The sequence below is a fragment of the Ips typographus genome, linkage group LG2 (assembly GCF_016097725.1).
Source record: "Ips typographus isolate SLU linkage group LG2, UJ_Ityp_2.0, whole genome shotgun sequence".
NCBI lineage: Eukaryota > Metazoa > Arthropoda > Insecta > Coleoptera > Curculionidae > Ips > Ips typographus.
The window spans coordinates 15,460,360-15,484,966 of record NC_138423.1 but is presented as its reverse complement, the minus strand read 5'-3'; the positions used below and the strand labels follow the sequence as shown (position 1 = coordinate 15,484,966).

The following is a 24,607-nucleotide window of genomic DNA, read 5'->3' as shown; positions in this document are numbered from 1 at the left end:
GTAAGTTTGACAGACTTTGGCCGTCTATTTTTAGACCTTTTTGGTCCCAATCGAGCTTTTTGAATACATATTCTAAGACAGTGATAAACAGTTTTGGAGACATAGTATCTCCCTGGCGTACTCCTCTCCCAATTTCTATAGGATTCGTGCTTTCATGTAGTTCTACCATAAGAGTAGCATTTTTATATGTATATGTATATTGTAAATTAGTTTGGTGTAGCGATAGTCAATACGACATGCTTCTAGGGACTGCAACACTGCGTCCAGCTCCACAGTGTCGAAGGCTTTATGGAAGTTCACAAAAGCAAAGACAAGAAGTCTGCCATATTCGACGGTCTTTTCAATCACTGTTTTGACGCTTTGGAGATGATCATTGGTTCCAAACCCACTTCGAAAACGGGCTTGTTCTACTGGCTGGATAAATTGTGTGGTAATTATTCTAGTAATTAAGTAGACTTATCGCGCCAATTAAACTGGACCTTTGCGCGTTTCTGCTCTTTTGATCTTATGTTCGATTTTCTCTAAAAATTCGGTATTCTATCAGTAGCACAGAAGTAGGAGGAAGTGAATTTAGTTTTCTTGACAAGTATTAGCAACTAAAATTTACTTTGTGTAATGCCTGCTTTCTTGTAAAAATTGGATTTTTCATCAGGGGTACATGATGATTGATTGAATTTTGACCACCTCCTTAACTTCCATAATTTTGATTTTAGCAAAAAACGTCTAATACAAAACTAGAAGATATTTAGGTCTACTTTATTTTTAGATAAAGAGTTATTATACAGGGTGTCCCAAATTTAAGTAGCAAACCAAACATGTTTTTTTTTAAATACAATGATCAACTTTTTAATCTATATTTTAATTCTACGTCAAATTCTAGGCCTAATTGATATAAAATGTCTGTATCGATATTCAAATGTTTTCGCAGCAGAGTCCTTAATTTATTGAATTTTAACCACCCCCTTAACTTCCGTATTTTTGATTTTAGTAAAAAAACTAGTTGTAGCAACAGTTATAGATATTTGGGTCTACTTTTACTTTTATATAAACAGTTATTTTACAGGCTGCCCCAAATTTGAGTAACTAAATTAAACCTTAATCACATAGTCGAGGAAACATTGTTAAAGTAACAGATGCTGCGGAAACAGTTATCGATACAGATATTTTACATCAATTCCTAAAATTTGACGTAGAATGCCAATATCGGATAAAAAGTTGGTCATTGTGTTTAAAAAAACATAAGTTTGGTTCGTTACTAAAATTTGGGGCACCCTGTATAATAACTGTTTATCTAAAAATAAAGTAGACCTAAATATCTTCTAGTTTTGTATTTAACGTTTTTTGCTAAAATCAAAATTATGGAAGTTAAGGGGGTGGTCAAAATTCAACCAATCAAGGACGCTGCTGCGGAAACAGTTGAATATCGATACAGACATTTTACATCAATTAGGCCTAGAATTTGACGTAGAATTCAAATATCGGATAAGAAGTTGGTTATCGTATTTAAAAAAACATAAGTTTGGTTTATTACTCAAATTTGGGACACCCTGTATAATAACTGTTTATCTAAAAACAAAGTAGGCCTAAATATCTACTGGTTTTGTATTTAACGTTTTTTGCTAAAATAAAAATTAAGAAAGTTAAGGGGGTGGTCAAAATTCAATCAATCACCCTGTACATTTAGTTTTCTTGACAAGTGGCGAAAGCGCGAAGTATTAAGAGTATAAAATGGAACTAAAATTAAAGTAAACTGTTAATAACTAAAATTTACTTCTTACTGTCTCCTGATAATATGCCCGGTTGTTTTTGATATTCGAGCGGTTGGCGTTGGAGCGAAATATAAAAACATATACAGGAAAATAAAACCCAAAACAAATTTAATAAAATTTAGTTTTTATTAACAGTTAAATAATACAAAAGCAATACATATTAGGTAAAAGAAAGGACGTTGAAGAGGCCGCATTCGCACTGGCGATTACGAAACGCGGCCTCCTGAAGTCCCACTCTGGTAATCACACTTTTGAAATTGCTAGAATTTGTAACTAGCACAAGTTGAAAGAAAAATAAAGGTGTACAAAGCTGTGGTTAGAACAAAATCAGATTAGTAAACACAAAAAAAATAATAATCATATAAACTTAAAAAAGAGAAATGGTCCCGTTTCTATAGCTGATGGCGCAAATATACAGTGGTAAAGAGGTACACTGAAACACACGTGTACAAAAGTAAAGATAAAAATAATTCGATCCGTTGTTGCGGCCTAAAAATATTAACATATATGGCAACTAATTTACAAAAAAAAAAATAAAAATATCCACTCGCGTTAACATAATAATAAACTCAAAAACTTTTCTCTCTTCTAATCAGCGTCTCCGGCGGACAGAACTGGCGATTTCCGCCCACCGGAAAGGCGGCCACCCAAAATAAATTAACGTTTCGCGTATTTTTATACAAAAATATGAACAAGTTTTTCGTTTAAATTACAATAATAAGCTACAACTTATGTCAGTCGTTTTAGGTTTGAAATAAGTTAAAAAACAACCTAACTACTTTCGGTTTTTAATGCCTAACTTGACTATAATCTAAATGGCTCGCGGTCTTCGATGGACGATTTTTTCCGTCGAGCCTGTCCGGTCGGTGTGTCCGACGCTCCGGAGTTTTTACGCAACAATCTGGACACCGCCGTCGGTTGGTCGGGGTGTACTGGTGTGTTGGAGCCGGATGGTGTTCTTGTCCTAGATGGAAATAAAATTGTTAGTTTTTGGGTTAACTCGAGGTTAGTAAAACGAATGGATGATGGTAGAGCAGGTATACTGAATCATGTTAACCAAGAAGTGTAAGAAAGTGATGGAAATGACATAACAAAGAACAGAATATTATTTGTTTCAAACAAACTACTACGTTTATACTTAAATAAGTGTAAACGCGCTTGGAAAACCTTTACCACTAGAGCGACAAAATAAATGAAGTTAAAGCTCTTAAACAAGTCGTAAAGTAATTATAACACTTAATTTATGGCGAGGTAAATCTAGTCAATAATGGAGGTCTCCCATGATATTTCTTTACTTCATGTTTAAGAAGAACAATAAAAAATCACACGTATTTTTTTTATTTTTGAAAGTTGTTCCTATAATTTGAAAAAGACTAATAAAGAATTATTGACTTTTTTACTGTCAATACTAGCGAGCCTACATTTTGGCAACAATGCAAATATTCATAATTGTGGTTTTATTCTACCTGAGTAATTTTGTTTGATTCTTGGGATAGGTACACGGCGATCAATAACGCTTAATCAGTAGTCTGTATATGGCACAAAGCTAATTATCATTCAATTTGTTTACAAATTTACACTTTTTATTAAACATGAATCAGTATCTTGCAGTTAGATGAAGTTTCGGTAGTAAACTTAGTTCGTCTACAAGAAGCATTTTTAAAGTAAATTCTGTTGAAGCTACATTTCAAAAAAATTTTAAAACACGCTTCTTGTATACTGAACTCCTAGAAAACTAAAGCTTCTAAACATTCTAAAAGCTCAAAAAGTTAAAATGGGGGTTAATTTACCTAGATGAGGTCCTTAAAGTGGGGGCGACGCCAATAGTCACCTGCCTAACTTTGTTCGAACTCGCGCTCCTGTTAAAAAGGCACACAACATGCCGGTGTTAGTACATCGGTTAATTAAAAATTCCTCGCTATTATGCAATATACAATCACTAATTAAAATAACTTCAATATAAGTCAAAAATCACAGAACAGCGCATGCACAATAAAATAAATACAAAGTGCATACACAATCGCATGCCACATAAATGCGTTAATTACCTCCTGAGAAGAGGTATTTTCGATTTGCTGACTGAAGACTTGCTGCTTTTAACAGCCAAAAAAAAAACAGAAACACAGACGTTAGTATAATATTCGTCAAATTGATAAGTTGGTTAAGTTGTACAGGGAGTCCAAAAAGTTGTTTATCCCGGTCCATGTATGTGCTTTTTTATTACTCGTGTGTCTGTGCCCTGTGGTGATTGTATTATCGTTACTCACGTGACCGTTCATTTGCATTCAGATAAGACGTCACATGAGTTTTTTTAACTTAATTTAAATTTTTGGACTCCCTGTAGTACACACACAAAAAGGACAAAGAACAGAAAACACACACAAAAAAACCATGCACTACGGAAATTTACCCAGAAGAAAAAGATACGGAACAGGAACTGGATGTGGAAGGCGATTCCGGTTCATCCTTACTGTTCCCCCGGTATATTGGTATGCGAGACCTTATACAATATACCAACCGGAGTATTAAAAGACACCGCGTTTACTGATTCAGCAAAAGTTTACTAACTATTTTTTAGTTGTTAATTTAAAAAGCCAATTTTGTAATGTAACTGTACCTTAAAATGTAGGTAAAATATTTGATTGCTCAGTAAGCGTTTCTTCGGCTGAAAACCACAATTATTCGATTAAATTTTGTTTCAAATGTTGTGTTGAACCGTTAGTAAACTTTCACGCCTTTTCATTCTATACTAGACTAAGTCCCACTAGAAAATGTTTAGCCTACATTTAGCTAAAGCCTGTCAAAAATACGGTTATAGTAATGTCAAATGTACGACAATTTTCTTTTTACATTAATTACATGCAGAACGAAATTGACGTCATGATGACGTAATTAACATATGTAAAAAAAAACAAAACAGGAGTAATTTTTGTAGACCTATCAGCGGCTTATGACACCGTGAACCAAAAGGTCCTCTTCTCCAAGATATATAATACCACCAAGGATTACGAGTTAACTAGTGTAATCGAATCTTTACTACAAAATAGGAATACTATGTAAGCCTAGAAGGCAAAAAGAGCAGATGGCGGACACAGAAAAACGGTCTTTCCCAGGGAAGTATTCATTCCCCAATGTTGTTTAACATATACACCAACGACCAACCCACTCCTGGTGATACTGAGCACTTCCTCTACGCCGATGACGTGGCCATCGCAGCTCAAGGGAAAAACTTTCCGATTGTTGAAGAGATATTACAAAATGCCCTATTGCGGATGTCAGTCTACTATAAAGCAAACTCTCTGAAACCCAATCCGTCAATCGTTCCACCTGAACACCAAGGCCGATGGAAGAAAATTACAGATCCAATGGGACAGTTTTACTATAGAACACCCGCCCCAACCGAAATATCTGGGAGTAACTCTGGACCGATCCCTCACGTATAAATTCCAGTGTCATAAGACCCAACAAAAGGTATCGTCTAGGAACCAGGTCCTCAAGAAATGAACGGGAAGTAAATGGGGAGCTCACCCCTCCGTGATCAGAACAACAGCTAAAGCACTGTGTTTCTCCACAGCGGAGTATGCTTGCCCGGTGTGGAATAAGTCTGTGCATATCAAATCTATCAATGCTGCTGTTAACGAGATATGCAGGCTTATGACTGGCTGCATGAGGGCCACTCCGCTGGATAAGCTCTATAAAGCGGCTAGGTGCAAACCACCAACAACTAGAAGACTAGCTATTGAACACACCGAAAGATTTAGGCAAACATTTGATAGCCGTCACCCTCTCTATGAAGCACCCGAGCCGGTGAAATCACGCAAAGGCTTTCTGAGTACAGTACCGATAAATCCACCAGAAGTCTTCCCCTTAAAACAAGAACCCTCAGCAGGCTCCAGGCTGGACTGGAAGAGCTGGAAATCCCTCAACCGTTTCAGAACCGGAGTTGCCCCCGTAAAGAGAACCTCGCAAAATGGGGAATTATTAATGAACAGGATGTCAAATGCGACTGTGGGGCGACACAGACTATGGAACACCTTCTGGTTTGCAAGAACTGCCCAAGATCATGCTCCCTCGAAGATTTATGGCTTGCTAAAGATAATGCTCTGGACGTAGCCCGATACTGGACTGACAAATTGTAATATGGACTCGGACACAAAAAAGTAAAGTAAGAATATTTTGATCAACTGTCAAATTACGTCGTTATAATTATCGTGAAGTCAAATTCGCTCTGCACTCGATCTGCAAACAACAAAACAAACCGGGCCCTTGTGAACATGCTATATGCATTTTCTAAGTACTGTTTACTTCTTATGTACTGAAAAATACTGCTTGCCCTCTTCCGTTTTTTTAAGTTTCATTTTGACCTAATAGTTAGGTTAGGATAATTACCTATAGTAATAATTGCAATGCAATGAGAACCAATGAATTTAAGACATTTTCTACTCAAACCATAAACTTCTTACCGTTGACAGACTTTAGTTTTTGTGACGTAAAACCGACTTAAAAGCACAATGAATCCCCCACCCACAATATGAAGAAAAATCAGTTTCGGTGCATGTTTACCTTGATGAACTGGAATTAATTCCTGTTAGGGTTGGTATGCTTGATGCCCTGGGTATTCCTGTCGATCTACCGGGGTTAAAAAGAAATGACATGCTCACAATTAGTTACACTTAGAGGGGAGACTTAATTGGGGTTTTTGGGGCTACCAACCAGTTTCGAGTTAATTTTTAGATTAAAATTAATATGGCACATAATAGATAATAGCATCCAAACTACGGAAACTAGGTATTAACCCTGGTAACGGTGTGTTTCTGGATATAACAGTGTGTTACACAAAAAAACAGACCAATCCACAGAGTTATATGTGATTTAATTAGAGTTTTCAAATAAAAAACACGTAAATTAACAAATTGATCTGTTTTGTAAACACACTGCGAATGGTGAAATAATTGAATATTTTAAGTATGTATGCGATAGTTGGTTTCTGTTAATTTAGTGTCCAAATGTAATAACTAATTAGTTTTCTCTACTCTGTTACTTTCTGATCAACATTCCAATGCTTAGTAAGTCCATATTATCAGCGTAATTGTAAATATTAACGTTAACTTGGGTGTAATAATAAAATTGATTTGATTACAAAAGTCATATTATAGCTAATGGGATCTATCGGGTCTTGGTGGTCGATGGTAGTTTAGACATTAATGACAACCAGGATATTGTGTACTTTTGCTTATCTTGCTATGCGGAAGCTTTATCACTCTAAAACAATTTCAGACCTATTGGGTCAGCAAGAAACCATATTGTGATGAAATCTCAATATCCCATTTTCAATCAACGTCAAACCTACCCTAAACCATCCATCACCCTGTGTAAAATGGACTGTGTTGAGTAGAAACTTACCTAAGAGCTGGACTAGCCGGTGATCTAAGCCCGCTGGGCGTTCTTGGTCGGGAACCACTGCCATTCACCGCTGGTTTCCTGGAGGACAAACTGGTTGTAGGTGTCCTTCTGGGTATTCTCGATGGTGTATCATCTGCAAAATATATTCAGAAAGTTGTTATAAAAGTTGTGGTCGTAACATCTTATACCAACCATAACATCTTATGTCCGGCAAAACATTCCACCAACTGAGTTATATAAATGCACTGAACCGGTGTTCATTTGTGCTCAGTTGGTAGAGTGTTGCACAGAACAAGCAAATATTTCATAAACTTACGATAAAAAAACTCACCCATACTATCCAAAGACTGATTGGATCCATGACGCGACGGAGGTTTGCTTCCAGGTCGACTGCCCGTCCTGGACGCCGGTCTGGAATTGCTTCTAGATCCTCCCGGTGTCAAATTTGACCTGTACGAAGGTTTTCTTGGGGTTCGGAAGCCGCTTTCGTTGTCGCTGAGCGAGTCAGGGGTGCCCGCCGACAACTTGGAGGTCCTTGGCAAGCTGCCCATCGGCACTGATCGTTGGGATCGTTCTCTCACCTAAAGTCAGTTTAGGAGAATAAGTTTAAGGCGGTTTTACCAGTTCAGTTTACACTAATGTGAAAACTGAAAGTGTTTGTAGTGGGATGAGTCACAGACAGCTACTTTACTGCTAACGAGTTCCAAAAACATTCAAGCAAACCACATTCGTGCATTACATACACACTGGTGACGGCACACGTGAGATAATTTAGAGTGAAGTAAAAGTACATATTCTCTCAGTGGAGTTTAAGAGCGGAAGCAACACATCTTTTCCACAATAAATTTATTGGTGAAGGAGGGGTTTAAGACCAATACATTTTAATATATTGTGGAAAAGGACTGTGTTTTGCTTCCTTATTATAAAAAATAAGTTTTTATGAGATTTCTGCTTTTGGATTTTTATCCTACACATCAAACCTGCTTCATACAGAACCTCGAACCCCTCGGGCAGGAGCCCCTCGTGTTCTACCCTATCGACCTCATACATTATTGTCCTTATAATGCCCTTGGTATCTTAATTACTATAATAAGTGTCACAGGGTGCTTCTTCAGGTATTTTTAAGATAACAAATTCATCTAAGCGAGGGTGCGCAAGGTCTTACTTCTCCAGCAAAGGGGAAATAATATTTTATAAGTACTTTTTGTTATAACATCCCCATTATTTGAGGCAAACTTGCTATTTGGTTGTATTGCAACATAAGAACATTTTTCTGACGTAATTATTTGTTTTAAAATAATTGATCCCTATGTTTTTCAAATGGTGGCTTCAAATAAGTTAACTTTGTAGAGTTGGTTTTTGGTGTTATCATGGAAAAAACCTACAGCCAAGCTGGATTTATAAATTAACGCAGTACAACATCAACATAACATCACAGATATCTTGTTTCTCCTAACTAATCAAAATGCACAAGAAATATGCTTCCAGAAAAATAAAACATTTTAATTGGTTAGATACAGGGTTTATGTTTTTACATCCCCTAATTTGTTATCTTAAAAATACCTGAGAAATCGCCCTGAAGAATGTATGAGACACATTAAAAAACAGTCTGTATAAAATCAAAACACGTTAAATAAAAAGATTTTTAAAAAATGCAAAAATTTCAAAAACACTGTGTATCTTTGACTTGACCATATGTTCATATACACTATGTGCAAAAAGTCCAGGACCACTCTAATATTTCGGTAACCACGCTTTCAATAAAAGAAAGTATAAAAATTGTAAAGGATTGTCAAATCTACGTTTCAAAGTTTATTGGAATTACACAGATTGCTCCATACAATATAAAAGTTGTATTTTTTAAACGGGGTTGCAAAACAAAACTATTTTCGTATTTTATTTTAGTGAAAGCTTAAAATAACGGTTTTATTATTATGTAATGCAAAAATAACAAAATTATGATCTTCTCTCCTTTCTCTTTTGCATCATAATTCCTTTCGATGATGAATGTCATTTTTGCATAAAACGGTAGGTACCTAGTATACTTACTACATAGGTAAGTATTAAGAAAAAAGAAAACACAACATTTCTGATCAAACTGCTTAGATTAGGTATTGAACATGTAACAGAAAAATCGTGTCAAATTTACCGCGATTTAAAAAAAATAAATAAAAATCAATACATTCCCATTTAAACAAATACATTCTTGATATGTACTTAATTTATATGGAGCACCTTGTATCATTCCAATAAATTTTAAAACGTATATCTATAGATTTAATATTCCTCTACATTTTTATACAGGAACTTCTATTAGAAGCTGGAAACGAAGCTGGCTCTATTAGAAATATTAGAGTGATCTGGGACTTTTTGCACAAAGTGTATAATCTTGTAAAGTTATGCAGGGTATCTAAAAATGTAACCATGCCTGGGAAACTGTAAAAGTTACGTTTCTATAAATATTCCGTTTACTGCGTTGCAAAATCTTTATTAATTTTGCAGATTTTGTAGCTGGGTTAATGAAAACAAACATACGTTTTTACATTTATCTCATTGTAAACATATAGTATCCAAGAAACCATACAAAGTATTTTAAATACTCTGTATAGGTAAAATATAACGTCAGAAGACAACATCGGATTTAATACGAGTTTTCCTTAAAAAGAAAACCACTGTACACACAAACACTCTGTACACAAGTTGTCAGTGTTGTTTTTAGAAATCATTTTAATGTCATTACCACCAGATTTGCGCAATCTCACCATACTCACCAACAAAATGGTTTTAACATCGTCCGGTGACGTCAAGACGATCTTGATCGAGCACAAAATCAAGAAAATTGCAGATCAAAAAAAATGTCCGGTACAAAAATATTCACGGGGGTTTTTGTGCTAAAAATCATTTCTCTTGCGGTACTAACCTGCTGAATACCTACCATGGGCATTTGCGATAGGTACAACAGTTTGTGGTGGTCTTTTTCCAGGCCGATTACAGCAACTGCATATCAACGTTTACGTTAACCGGTGGTTCATATCGCATTCATACACAGGGGATAATAACTCGTCAATTATTTGTCAAAACTTATCAAAAAAAGACGATAAAAAATCGAGACGACGACAATCACTTTCATGCACATGCGCGTTCTACCGACTAAGTTTGTACAGTATTTGCTTTTAAAATGTACAGCATTAATAGTGTTGGTGAATAATATTATGTACAGCATGGTTTTTTGTTGGGGAAACAATAGTGTACAAACTGGAGTCTTACCCATGGGTGCTATATTAAGTAGTATAGTTTTGCACATCCATCGTAATAATTGTATTATTATTCAAGAAAAGCCAATAAAATTATAGTTAAAAAACTAAACTTGTCCCAGAAATCGTAATGTACTTGTACTGTCATTGTTATTTAAAATTGTTTCTTGCAAAGCTCCATCAAACTTATCTTGCGTTAGTAAATATAATTGTTGGATATTACTATAAATAAAGATGTAATTTTATTATTGAATTTAGTAGTTTTAACATTATAAAAGAGGCGTTGCCACCTAATTTAAAAGCGATTACTTTTGACCATGTCTATAGAAAAAACTATTTTAGTTGGCAACACTGCGTTAGACCTTTATTCTACAAAAGTGAAAATGGTAAATACACTGTAGTATTTTTATAAATAATTTTTTTTCTTTTGTAGAGGAAGAGTTTTATGAATGTATAGCTTGCAGCGGCCATGTATGATTCTTCTCCCTCGCTAATAACAAAAACACTCTACGTAAGTTAAATATCTCTTATCAGCTTTTAGCTTGAATTGGCTTTACTCCTATTTGGTAATTAATACAATTATTAAGAAAGATGCGCAAAAACCTTTGAAAATAGACTAAAACAACACAGTGGGAAGTTGGCACACATAGACTTAGAAACGTTACCCAATAACAAGTGCTCGGATTGACATGGGCCATGTGAAGGGTGGGTCCCGCGGTGGATCCCACGTGCAGCGGGTACGCATTCCCGATCTCGCCCCTCGCACGAATCTCGTCAAAGATCGGCATTAGCTCGGCCAAGTGTTCGTGGGCTACAGACAAGGTACAACACGTGCCAAAATTTGATCCAATTTACCAGTTCACCAATAAATGTAGTGTCAAAAAGTGTGTGTATATTTTGTTTGATTTGATGAGCTTGATGCTTGAGGGTTCGGAGAGTCAGTGATTGAGCAAACAATGTGGCAACAGTTTTGGTTGGGGTTGGCCAACAGTGTTTTCAGTATTCAGGCCCGTATGCTAGGTAGATTATTTTGATGACTAAAGTTTTGATGAGCTAAAAATTGTATCATTTTATGAGTAAAATATGGTTACCAATTGGCTGAAAACTGGAAAATACTTGATGCTAAACTTATAACTTAATTAAGACAACTTTAACCACCCTTTATAGCGTTTCTTGTAAAAATTCAATTTAGTTATTTAGTATCAATCACAAATTTGATTAAAAAACATCATACAGATTTGGATTTACATGTGGTCACTTGACTCTGACTCAGTGGAGGCTCCACATATTGGGGCCAATGTGTGGGCCGAGAAAATCGCATTGGGAGTGTTAGGACCGCTTCAAAGAGATTCCAAGAGAATGATCCGATGAATCTCCAACATTGCCCCAATGTGTGGACGGTATACAAAATGTTGGCGCCAATGTGTGGAGCCGGCCTAAACTAAATTGCATTTAGAATTCTACAGATGACATTTTAAGATTCCAAAACTTGCTTATTTTAACAGTTACAAAGTGGTTTCATATACAACTTTTAATAATATACTTGTTTCACCACTTTTACTACAGGGTGTCCCAAACTGTACTTGACTAATTTTAACACCTTATTCTACATCAAAAAGCGGGATGTTAAAATTTGAATGAAGAAAACAAATAATGTAGTCATTACACTAAGTTTCGATAGTAAGTAAAAGGCTCCAAAAAGCAATCAGTTACTCGGTTATGTTTTCAATTATTAAATTTATGGTGCCCATTTTTAACTCGCTACGCTCGTGAGCCTAATTGGTTTGAGTCACTTGTTGTATAAATAACTATTACTCCAAATGGTTCGTTCATACAAAAAATAAAATAAAGCTCTTTTGAGCTAAATTGAATGAATTGATTTGTATTTTATCAAAAAAATCAGTGTCGTACCACGTTTTTCTATAAAAATAACTAAACTGCGCGCCACCTCAACTGGGACAGTGATTTTTTTGGGTCATTTTTAAAACCTTGCCATTTCTAAGTGAAACGACGAACATTTCTAAATTCGCCAAATGTGACAGACATCACAAAAATTACCATTTTTTTACAATCATTGAGAATTACAGAATGGTATTTTTATAATTTTGGACAATGTTAAAATGATACTTAGTTATAAGCTGTTGTGCTTTTTAGTATTTGTATTTCCTTAACATTTACATATTAGTTCTGACTTTTTAAATCCGGCCCTGGACAAGACAGATTTTGATGCGGTTTGGACTATCATTGAGCTCAATTTATCGGCTTTTGGTTGATGGAAAAAACTCTGACTTAAATGCACCGCCTCTGTACTATACAGGGTGGAAAAGATTCTATTCAGATCAATAATTTTTTTTGCATAAGAACTTGCTGTGTTGAACGTGTTGCTTAGATTAATAACTCGGGACGTTTTTGGCCGTTCCCCAATTAACATCCTGTGACTCAAGAAATATCGATTTATCCAAAAAATGCGACATAGCAGTGCTCAGTCTCGAATTGAATTAAGGCAGTAGCTTTGAGCTGTCATTTTAAGTCACGTGTAGGTCCCATATTATGTGTTGCATAATTTTAAGTCAACTCCCTTGACCGATAGAACCATACAGAGTGTTTAGAGACAGTTAAAGTGGAAGAACAACTTGTGCAAACAATTTCACTGTCGCAAGACACCCTGTAAGGTAATTTATTAAGATACGCCCCCAGGTAATACCCTAGACAACAAGTTACTAAAATAACTAAAATATTTATTAGTAAAGTGACTGTAATTTAATAATTTTCTTTTTTGCACACATTCTTGTTCCCTTTGACTGTCTCTAGCCACCCTCTATGGTCTTATTGGTCATGGGGTTGCTTTAAAAAATTATGTAACAGATAATATTGGAACTACACCCAACTAAAATGACACATCAAAAGCCTGGTCTTTTTCAGATAAATCAATATTTCTTGAGGCATGGGACGTTAATTGAAAGAGAGATATTGACGTAAATAACACTTCCTTATGTTAAAACAAAATTATTAGTAAATTGGAGACATTTTTGCACGCACTTCTTTCACATCCTGTATAAGGCAGTTAGAGTACATTAAAGCAAAAGTTTTTTATATCAGTAAAAGCCAATAAACCAAGTCCAATGACAGTCCAAACCGCATTAAAATCTGTTGATTTGTTTCGAATTGGCAAAGTTTTAAAATTGACCCACAAAAATCACTGTCCCGGTTGACGTGGCGAGCAGTTTAGTACGAAACTAGAAAATAAAAAAAAAATGTAGAAAAATCTGTTTCATCGATAATACAGTTAATGCCTACAAAGTTTCTTTAAAATCGTGTTGGAACCATAAGCAGAATTAGTTCTTTTTATTCCAACACGTACATTTTCCTAACAAAAGATTTTTCAACTATAGTTTGAACAGCCAACTCACATTATTTTTATGGATAAAAGGCTGTTAAAATACGCAGGTAACACCCTGTATAGTGAAAATAACTCAGTTATTTTTCAATAGATTCGACAAGACAATTAAATGATAGCATTCATTTTAAGAGGTGATTCCTCGTCACATCTGATGAAAAAAGTTTTACTCGTAAGCTCTCTCTTGCTTTGTTATTGAGATACAGCGAGTAAGTTTAATATATTTGGAAAATTATTTATAAAAAAACTAGGTTTTGTATAATATGACATCCTGTATCTTGAAAACGAAGCCAAACTGTTGACCAACATTGTTTGCTGTATGTGTTGTATTTGAACAATTTTCCGTAACTACATTGTCAAAAGGTGTAATTTTACGTTAAGTAAATATTTACTGAAGGCTTTCACATCAGTAAATAGTTATCAAATCTGCGCTTAGTAATATTGAAATGTTTTGTGAGACTTGTCCAAACTACTACAATAGATTGAAAAAAGTCAAAACTGAAGCTATTTACATTTTGCAATCAAACAATTTGAATCTAAAAAAACCCTTAGAACCTCCAAGCGTAAATAAGAAAGGAAAACCGGTGTGTGTGTGTATATAAAAACTAAAGCTGTGCAAGAAGAGAAACTAGTTCTAAAACGAATCAAAAAAGCTACGAATTCGCGTAACGTCCCGTAAATTCATGTATTGCAGTAGTACGTAGAGCTCGAATCAGCTAAGAAAAGGCCACAGGCGTCATCAAACGATGATGTCACGATCTCTGTACGTCTCGCTTTAAATATTGCTGCTCTCGTTACTTTCCAAGTTGTTGCAGCCAGTCAGTGGCGTGCTATTATTTTATCAGTAAAATGAAACATTTTCGTCGTTTTTAATAAAGAAAATAAAAGACAACAAGTTTTTCAAAGGAATGGAAACTCCTTCTGCTTCTTTCTTCATAAATTGTAAGACGTTACTGACGATTTCACGGCCTTGGCTGTATATGATAACACCTTTCTTTCCAACCTTTTTGAAAGACATTTTGACAAAATAACGTTTTTTATTCATAACACTATGTGAACTTCAACTGCGACCATCAACAATACAACCAAAACACCAGACTAAAACGGAACCTAACCTAACCCCCTAAGTCTCCCTGTCCGCCACTACATTTTTTTAAACTTGGCAACACCGTTTAGAGTGCCGGCTAGTAAAAGCATATAAAAAGGTCCAAATGTCCCTGGCCGCTGCCGCATCTGTTTTAATTGTGTCCAAGTAAAAACCGTACTACGTTGCCAAGTGGCTTTTTGACCGCTTAACAATATATTTTCGGGAATATTTTAATAGGACGCCTCTGATTATATCTAATGCGACGGCAACTGTAGAAGGAGAAAGAAATAGTTTTAAAAACTGCGTCATTGATGATGCGGTGGCCTTTTCTCATCTGATTCGAGCTCTAGCCCCTAACACTATAATATCCGTCTCGAGAGGTCAGAAGGTCACTCCTTTTTTTTAAATTAACGCCACAATAATTCTTAAGGCTCGGTTACAAATATATTGTACTTACCCATACACTATGTTGTGTCAGCAGTCCTGAAATTCTCTTAAACAACACAACGAACATGCACTCTTGCATACGTACCGTACCACCCAAAAAATACAAATCTACACAAGCACTTGCATCTCGTATTTACGTGGTATGTGACTCTATCAATCAAAATGCAAAGGAATCTACGCAAAGTAGCTCGATGAATGATATTGACAGCCTGACTGTATAATAATTATGGTTGATGAAGTGGTATAAGTTTGTCAGGCTCCCACAGAGGAGACATATATCAATAAAAAATGGTGTTAAATTATCAATATTGCTTTTTTTGATTGCAAAATGTTAAATTTGATTAAAAAGTATGACAAAATTAATACCAAATGTAGAATTTTAATATTATAAGAATTTCATACAGGTATAGAAATTATACATAAAAACTGTGGTAAGAAGAGAAAAATTAGAGATTTATAGGCCAGACAAAGATGGCAACCAATTTCGTAAGTAACATAATATATCTTCAAAACGAATACGATGATCACATGATCCCGTTATCAGTAATACTGATTGACGTCTTGTGACTAACTGTCCAACTACGTCACATCTGCTTCGATATACTGACACATGTCACTTAGGAAATTTTTTGCCATTTCTGTCAAGCGCATTAAATTCTAATGGTTTATTCCTTTTTACCACTGGTTTCCTGTATGTATACTTTTTTACAATATTGCTTCATCAAAACATTCATGTCTCTAACTTTATGAGACATTTCAGATTTTTTAAAAAGTTTTTGCACTTTTTTATTACAGTTTGACATTTTGAAAAAAGCAAAACAAATAAATCAATTATTATTGTATGTTAAGTACAGGGTTCTCAGTTCAATAAGCAAAGATAGCTAGCTATTTTGCCTTTGGAATACAAATTTAAATAACCCCCATTTGCACCGTCATATTTTAAAGTTTTAAACCAAGTTTAAGGCAAGTTTGGTTTTGAATGTGACAGAACGAGTGAAAAAAATTACAGTCTCAAATACACTTAACCTTGGCTTTAAGTACGGTGCAATAGCCCTTTAGAAAAGGTAGTGAAATATCTATAATATTACCCACCTATGATAATAAAAAAATTACTGTATTATGATTGAATAGACGAAATTTACAAATTATCCATAGGAATTCCACATAAGAATAGAAAACCATTACAAACCCAAAAAGGGTCTCGACAAAAATAGGTATTAATTTCATGTTTCGTTACCTGTCTAATGGATGAATTTGACAGTTGGTCACAAGACATCAATCAGGGTTTCTGATGAGGTGATCATGTGATCAATTGTTAAATGACGTCACATCCGTCCTGACAGGCTGATAAGTCTTGGCTACTGTCCATGGAACTAATAAGCCTTTTTTCCTTAATTTTACTGACATAAAAAATGATTAGAATTTTGTAGAAAACTAAATAAAATTACAAAAAAGTGGGGTAACTTTAAAAAAGTTGGCCTCGATATTTTTTTTTGGGTCACCCTGTATAAATAAAAATTGGTTTCCAAATGCGACTTTAAAAATTATATGCAATACATTTGCCTCTCACTGTGAAAGTGACGCTTCATCTTCTATACCTTAGAAAACAATCATTGTTTAAAATTTTACACATTTCCAGTATTGCATTTATACGAATATTAGTGTTTATTTTAACACTAAACAAAATTTAGGAAATCATTAAAAGTAAATATGCTGGAAACCCATGTTTCCTGTCTACACGGCGAATAAAACATGCTTCGCAACAAAAATCGTGTATCACACGCAACACGATTTTTGACACGGATAGACAGGAAACATTTAAGCACTATTTTGAAAATGCCCCATTATGTCTGTCTGTTCTGTAGTTATCCTGATACTAGTATCGAAACAAGCATATTTTCTACATTGCTGTAGGTAAAAAGACTACTAAAGAGAGAAAAATGTTCACACCATTTTCTATTTGAAACATACATCTCCTCTGATTATCGGACGAGAATGATGAAGGGTAATGGGTGCAATACCTTCGTGATCGGCCCTTGAGGTGTGCGCAGTGAACTCGAAGAGGAACCGGAGGCGGGACTGGCCGAAGACCGTTTGCTCTTAAAAGCGGTCATTGTTTGGGACACGCCGTCCGCCAGGATGAATTGCTCACGTAGCTCAATGTTAGTGCGGCCTTTAGCTGTGTGTGTGTCGGTGGAATGAGTAGTTTACGGGTTTTAGGAAACGAGGACCAGGGCGGAAGGAACAGGCGTGTGCGCGGGTGCAGGGCAAAGGGAGGAAAAAACAAACAAAACAAAATAAGCAAAAGTACTTCCGAATCTAGATCGGGCATAAAACACAAATGTATCAATCAACACGAAAGGGGTTATTACCGGTCCTTTTATTTGTTGATTCGTACAGTTGTGATGGTAATTCAAGTGATGCACTAATGTACGGCAGCAAAACTTGAACAGTCAATCAAGAGTGTAAATTACTTTAATCTAGAAATAATAACAAAATTCAACAAGCATTATTGAAAAAAGTGATTACCTAGCAACATTAAGTTCAATTACTCTGTAAGATTGTTTGACTTCCTTGCCTAATAAATAGTGAACTCTAGATGAACAGATAAAACTGCAAGAATAAGGGAGGAAAAAACAAATGACAGTTGGTCACAAGGTATCACTCATTAGGCATTTTTGAAATACAGTTAATATAGCAAACTAGATATAGGTATGTATTTCCTTCCTATGGTAAAAATACTGTAATACAGAAAACTTGTTCCACCATTGTCATGTAATTTTGCTGCCGCACATCTATGATAACTCGTAAAAGTTTCAACAATCTTCGCAAAAATATTTCCCAATTTAAAATTGATGAAACTCCCACCAGTGAAAAAAATATTTACATATAATATGTACACAAATCTAAATACTAATAATCAACTCAAAGGCGGACAAAACCAATATAGTTATAAATATAAACGGTGTGTATAATATAAATAATTACAGTCAGTGATGTTAATAAGGCAAACGAAACCCATGCATAAATCAACCAAACCAAAAAAAAAAATAAAAATGATTAAGTTACTCGGTGAGCCTTGTGAACTTCAATGAACCGTTCACTTTAACTTCAACCAAGACAAACTTTTTAAAAATGTTAAATAAGTGAAGAGTACATTGAGGTTGTAAAATTTAACCTTACCAAGTGGACACCAAGGTTCGTGTTGCTCGGGTATATCAGGGTGCGGAATGGGCAAAACTAACATAACTGATTATACAACATCGAAAGCGTCACCCGAAATTGGCAAATAAACGTAAAATTAGTGTGAAGAGGGGGTAAAGGGGGGAAGAACGAAGAAGATTCGATTAGTCTGATGATTCTTATTATATAGTTACAAAAAATGAAAAGCCCTATTGGTTATTGGAAAACAGTAGGTTACTGGAGGGCGCCTTCTCCATACAACCTCCTGCACAAATTTAATGAACAACCAATAGAACCCCTCCAGGAATGATGTTACAATGATAAAGTTGTAGTAAATATACAGTGCGATCAAATAAAAAATAGATTAGCCCAATTTTATGTGAAAGCACGCTTAACCCTCAAGAGACGTATTATTAAAGGTTATTCGCTCGCGTTGAACCACATTAATACATGAATCTGGTTATTTCAATGTTTCGAGTTCGGTTTTAGTGTTAGGCGAACTAGTTTAGAACAAGCTAATTTCCATCATTTATTGTTTTACTTATTAATGTCAGTAGTTGTTTAATATCCCCTGTTATATAAAATTATTAATTCAATTTAAATATGTATTAACATTAAGACATTTTTTGGTGTTTTGTGACTGAAATTAAGCCCAAAAAATGCCTTTAAACAGAGTTGAGGTTTACGAGTGGTTTAAACATACGACAACCACTAGCAAACTTCAAGATAAATAAACTCGTAAATAATAATGATAATAAAACAAAACATACCTCTGCATGGATCGTTCTTCAACAAAAATTCATCCAGAGCGACCCAACCGCCACCTACACGTACCATCACAGTACTGCGGAGGATACGGACTAAGCGAAGCTTCTGGCTGTCACCGAACTGTCAATCAACGAGAATTAAACATTAGGTACAGTATACCAAACACATTAGATCATTTCCTGCCAAAGTGACATTATGCAGTTGTATAGTTCGAAGACAAGTTTCCACAAATGATTAGAAATACAACTTTAATACATGATAATAACTCCACTAAGGAACCACCCTTACCCTGTATTTGCCTTCTCCAACTTGGAACACTCTGAATTTCTGTCTGCACGTGCACAACATCACCAAACGCTTGACTTCGTCGTGGATCTTTTGGGCATCGTGGTCGGGAGCTTTTTCCTCCCAATCCGGTCGTAGAGCAGCAATAAACTTCTTCCAGTCGATCAAACCGCGGTTGTTTTCATCGAACATGTCCGCCACGTGTTTCATTTCCAGTCTCGAAGTGTCGAATTCTAAGTAAAAGAAATGTGAAATAATAACTTAAGAAAAGTTCAGTTTTATGTAACATTGTTTTTGCCAACAAATCGTAGTGCATGTAACATTATTTCTAAATTCTACTCAAAATAGTTCACTTTTAAACCACCTTAAAACGACACCTGTATTAAAATGATTTTTTTTTTATACATCCATTTTTATACCGATTTATGATATGTTTCAGAAAAATGTTGCAACCATAGTTTTGTGCTTCAGAATGACAACTTTGACGTAAAGACAAAAATTCACATTTTGATACCCGAATTTGTACAACACTAACTTTAAATTTCGACAGTTGTAATGTTAAATTGGTTTTGACAGTTGCAGTGTAGTTAATACAACATTTAACATACATAATCAACAATAACATACAGTTTGCAGCCCTTAGTCTTTTTTTGTGTAGGTATAGTTATTCAGCGTAATCTGTATTCTTATTAACTGGGCTAAGTTGGAGTATAGGACAGTTTTCATTTTGCAGACCGAAACTCGGTTATTTTGACAGAAATTGATTCAAAATGCCAACTTGTAACGTTTGAAATCCTCTGTAAACCACCCTGTATGATAATTTTGCATAAATCTCAAGAAGTTAGTTAGTGGGTTACTTAGTGATAATTACCGATTGAACTAAATTGAGTCTAAGTCTTGCCACTTTGACAGTGTAAATCTCGGACTATATTTTGACAGTTACGAGATGATTCAAAATGCCAATTTGTATCCGTTGAAACTGTGAATCACCTTGTATGATTATTTAGCTCAAATGTCATCACCTTGTGTGATTATTTAGCTCAAATGTCAAATAACTGAGTTATTTAATAATAAATACAGATTAGACTGAACTCAAGTCTAAATTCGATAGTTGTCACTCTGACAGTCTAAAACTCGGTTTTTTGCGCAGTTACAGAGTGATTAAATATATCAGTTTCCAGTTGCTAGAAGCCTCTTTTGGGTACCCTGTATAATTATTAAGCGAAAATCTGAAATAACAAATTATAGATTGAATTTTGAACTAAATCGACTGAAATACTGAACTGTAACTCAATTCGACACTTTCTATTGAAACAGTGCATAAACCTATTATGTTGACCTTTACAGGGTGATCCCATTTATTCTCTTTAGTCATCAATCATTGCATAAGTCAAAATTGAGTTTATTCGTAATAAATACAGGGTGGATTGAAGTTTTCACTGTGACAACCCGAAACTAGGTTATTGTGTGATAGTTACAAGGTGATTCAATATATCAGTTGTAGGTCCTCTTGTGACCACCCTTTCTTTATACAGCAGAAATGTGAAAACTGAGTTATTTATTTATTAATAAATATCAGTAGAATTTTTTTATATGGTCTTTTTTGTATTGTTTCCAGCTTCACCGATATTTAAAATAAAACAGCAAAAAAACGAACAAAACTTGTAAATATTTAAAACAACTCATATTCACCCTTATTATCCCAGAAAATTAATGTCTTCTGACCATATCAAATTGTAATACTGAAATACTAACTAACGTAACGTACCAACCTGAGACCACTAGTCCAAATAATGGACAAATATCACCATAAAATTCACATTTAGATACAAACTCGTAAAAACAAACACTTACTGGTGTTAATAATGCCGTTAATAAAGTCCTCCCTCGGTATTAGTTCGTTGTTGTCCTTGTCCATCTTACGGAACAAATCAGTCAACCTGGACTTCTTGTAATTCATGAATTTCAGGAAACGCTTCCTCCAATCGTCCCACGAAAAGTTATCCGCCTTTTCTTTCTCCTTCAGATAAGCTAAATGATCGTACAGTTCTCTTTGTCGTTCCCATGAGAGTACCCACACGTGTCTCCACTTATCGTATAGGAATTTAACCCTTGGTGAACGGAATTCTGGTTCGCTATATTATCATAAAAAAATGTCATTTAGTTGTACAGTTTTGGTTTACTGTTCTGGTGTATTATTATTCCTGATTTACGTGGTTACTGGTTTTCTTAGGGCCATTAATCAATAATTGTTTAAGTTTTGTAAGTCTAACCACAACCGTAAAACAATCCCCACAATCACCGCGCGGTTAATTTGGGTTAACTGTTAATACCCTAAACCGTATAATAAACACAATTTTATATTTTTTTTTATAATAATAATTTTTAATGAATTAGGAGGGTACTCGGTCACTTTAAACAAATTGTTACACTACAAAAAAATTAGAGACTATAAGTACCTTCCAGCTGGTGGGAACCTTGGCCCGTAATGCGGATATCCTGGTTCGGGGCTGAATTCACGGCCTGGACTGACGCGACTGTTGGAAAAAGCAACATGCACGCTGAACACAAGTTTTTCACTACCTCAGACGTACTTCTACAATTGGTGCTGCTAAGCAGCAGACTTACTTGAGCTGCTCGATAGCACCAATAAAAAAGTGACGCCAAAATTTGCCTATTAATAGTAGTTAAAATAATAGTTATTAAAATAAGATTTAGAACTGATTGAGTTACAATAAGTAGGCAATTTTAGCGCCCCTAAATTCTAAAACAAACACTAAAAATACGATGTGTCCCAAATTGGTTCTATATGTATTAAAACTTATTTCCGGTTTCCAAATTAAATTATCTTTCTGCGTTTTCCGGAAAACGTCAGGAGCTGCATTTTATAAAAATTTGTAGCACAAATCACACTGATTGTCAGTTTGTTTTCCATAATGGCGGCGACATTTTCCAAAGGCCCACTACAGGGTGGTTCAAATTAAAAATAAACTACAAAATGTCGTATAAACTGTAGTCGAAAACTGCCCCCTAGCAGAGTTAGAGCACCTTAAAAGTGAGCCACTAAAACCATTTTTTTAGACGAAAACAGTTACTCTCTTCAAAAAGTTTGACAGCTTTAAATTCCTTAAAACTGTAATTTTAGATCCTTCTGATGAGGCACATGTGATAGCCCATATTTTTTCCTAAGAAAATTTTGTCTGAACATTTCTTTTCATTTTGCATAGTTTTTCAGATAGCCTCATTTTTATACGCTAATCCATAGTGAAAAAAAATTAAATTAGTACCTGTCCAGATTATTTTAAAAAATTTAAAAATAAAAAGCCAAATGATTACTTCAAAATGATGAACAAGCATGCCAAATTTCATATGAGTTTTAAGATAACTTTTTTTTTACTTTGGGCATATACTTAGGGCCCGCTAACTCCGAAAGGGGGCACTTTTCAACCATAGTTTATATGACACTTTAGTGTTTATTATGGTTATGTAGAACCAATTTGGGACCACAAGTTAGTAAGGGTTAGTACAACAAATTTTACTACTAAATAACTGAAAGTTGTTCTAGTAAAATTAAGTAATTTACAATAGTTTTGATTTAATTCTGTAGGAAAAATTCTAATAAAATCTAAAATTTAGCCCCACATGGAAAGATTTGCAAGCTATGACGAAAATTGTCATTTGACTTCTTTGATAATAAGTAAGTCACTTTGCCTTGAAACCTTGCAAACCAGTTTCTGCTAACGAGCCATAATCAAAGCTAGATTAAAACACTCTTTTAACTCCCACCAATGTAGGATGTGTTTTGAGTAAGTATACATGTACTTTATGTGTAGACGTTCCAGTAGTCCGTAGTTCCTTTTTACTCATTTTATTATTGCTTGTTTTTTTGTGATGCAAACATTTTAGATCAATCATTGTATGTGGAGGGTTTTAATTTAAGTCCGATAATGGCTTGTCCGTCTTTTATCCTCAAAATCTTTTCAAAGTCACTTTGACAGTTGTAATTCCTGTATCATACAGTTAAATAAACACCCTCAAATTTCGGCTGCCCTGTACAGCGAGTTTCAACAACAGAGAAAAGTTTGCTCCCAATATTATTTTACTCTATCGTTAAAACATCCTGTAAATTTGATAGCCAGTGAATACGCGTATTAATAATTATTTTTCCACCACCAAAAAATCCTTTAACAAAATAATAACAAGGCTAACCTGCCACGTTGAGACAAAAGGTCCCGCGATCCTTTGAAGCTACAAAAAAACAAGAAAAAACATTGTAATACCACAATGCATATACAGTTACATTATAAGCTTCATGTTATTCATAAGTTTCTCTAAACATTTTGCAAATTAACTAGTTACTTCATACGTTAAACTACTGAAAACTGTAAAAATAATTTATACTGGGTGTTTATAAAAGAATTATTAAAAAAGAAGCATTGCTAAAACATGCGCAACATGACGACAGCAATACAAAAATCTGTGTACTCAATATCTCACGCATCAAATAGTAATCTTTCTCTGCCAAAGTTATTTCTATAGCCGGTTTTTCCATATTCATTTTAGATATAAGTAACGTTAAAATTTAATTTATAAAACACAAAATTATCGTCGACTTCTTTTGACGTTCGATTGGTAACTGTAACACTGCATTCTACCACAAATAGTAAGTAAAAAACGCAATACTAACTTTTTAGCATTCTGTCAAATTTTGAGACTGTCGTTCTTAGATGTACCTTTAACTTCTTCATGAAACATCCTGTATAAATTTGCACGTATGAAATAACTAGACACAAAAACAAAACAAAAAGCATAACAGAACAGTAACAAAGCTGAATGGAAAAATGGGTGCATAGATGAACATACCTTTGCTTGCGGAGATCTGAAGAGCTCTCGTGTAAATCGTGTTGCGACCCTCGACTAAATCAAAAACAAGCAAAACACACACATAAATGAATAAGCGACGGCACAAACAGTGTTTTAAGCATTTTGAATGAGTTGTGATCGTGTAAAATAA

The 24,607-nt window shown here is 34.8% G+C and overlaps 1 protein-coding gene across 46 annotated transcripts in view; it reads right to left on the bottom strand.

Annotated features, from left to right (window-relative positions):
* Positions 1 to 1,876: 1,876 nt before the first annotated feature.
* The window catches only part of shot (dystonin-like protein short stop), a 203,854-nt gene continuing 181,123 nt past the window's right edge, over positions 1,877 to 24,607 (bottom strand). For 17 of the 46 annotated variants that reach the window (XM_081973581.1, XM_081973574.1, XM_081973605.1 and 14 more), the window contains 14 exons: positions 24,457 to 24,510; positions 23,803 to 23,841; positions 22,053 to 22,130; positions 21,448 to 21,728; positions 19,597 to 19,826; positions 19,311 to 19,428; positions 17,379 to 17,536; positions 7,504 to 7,753; positions 7,173 to 7,305; positions 6,333 to 6,398; positions 4,180 to 4,269; positions 3,818 to 3,862; positions 3,560 to 3,628; positions 1,877 to 2,733 (listed from right to left, as the gene is read on the bottom strand). In XM_081973581.1, the coding sequence (XP_081829707.1) occupies positions 2,574 to 2,733; positions 3,560 to 3,628; positions 3,818 to 3,862; positions 4,180 to 4,269; positions 6,333 to 6,398; positions 7,173 to 7,305; positions 7,504 to 7,753; positions 17,379 to 17,536; positions 19,311 to 19,428; positions 19,597 to 19,826; positions 21,448 to 21,728; positions 22,053 to 22,130; positions 23,803 to 23,841; positions 24,457 to 24,510 (1,771 nt within the window). In that variant the 3' untranslated portion in view covers positions 1,877 to 2,573. The other 29 variants (XM_081973607.1, XM_081973571.1, XM_081973573.1 and 26 more) reach the window with 20 other exon arrangements.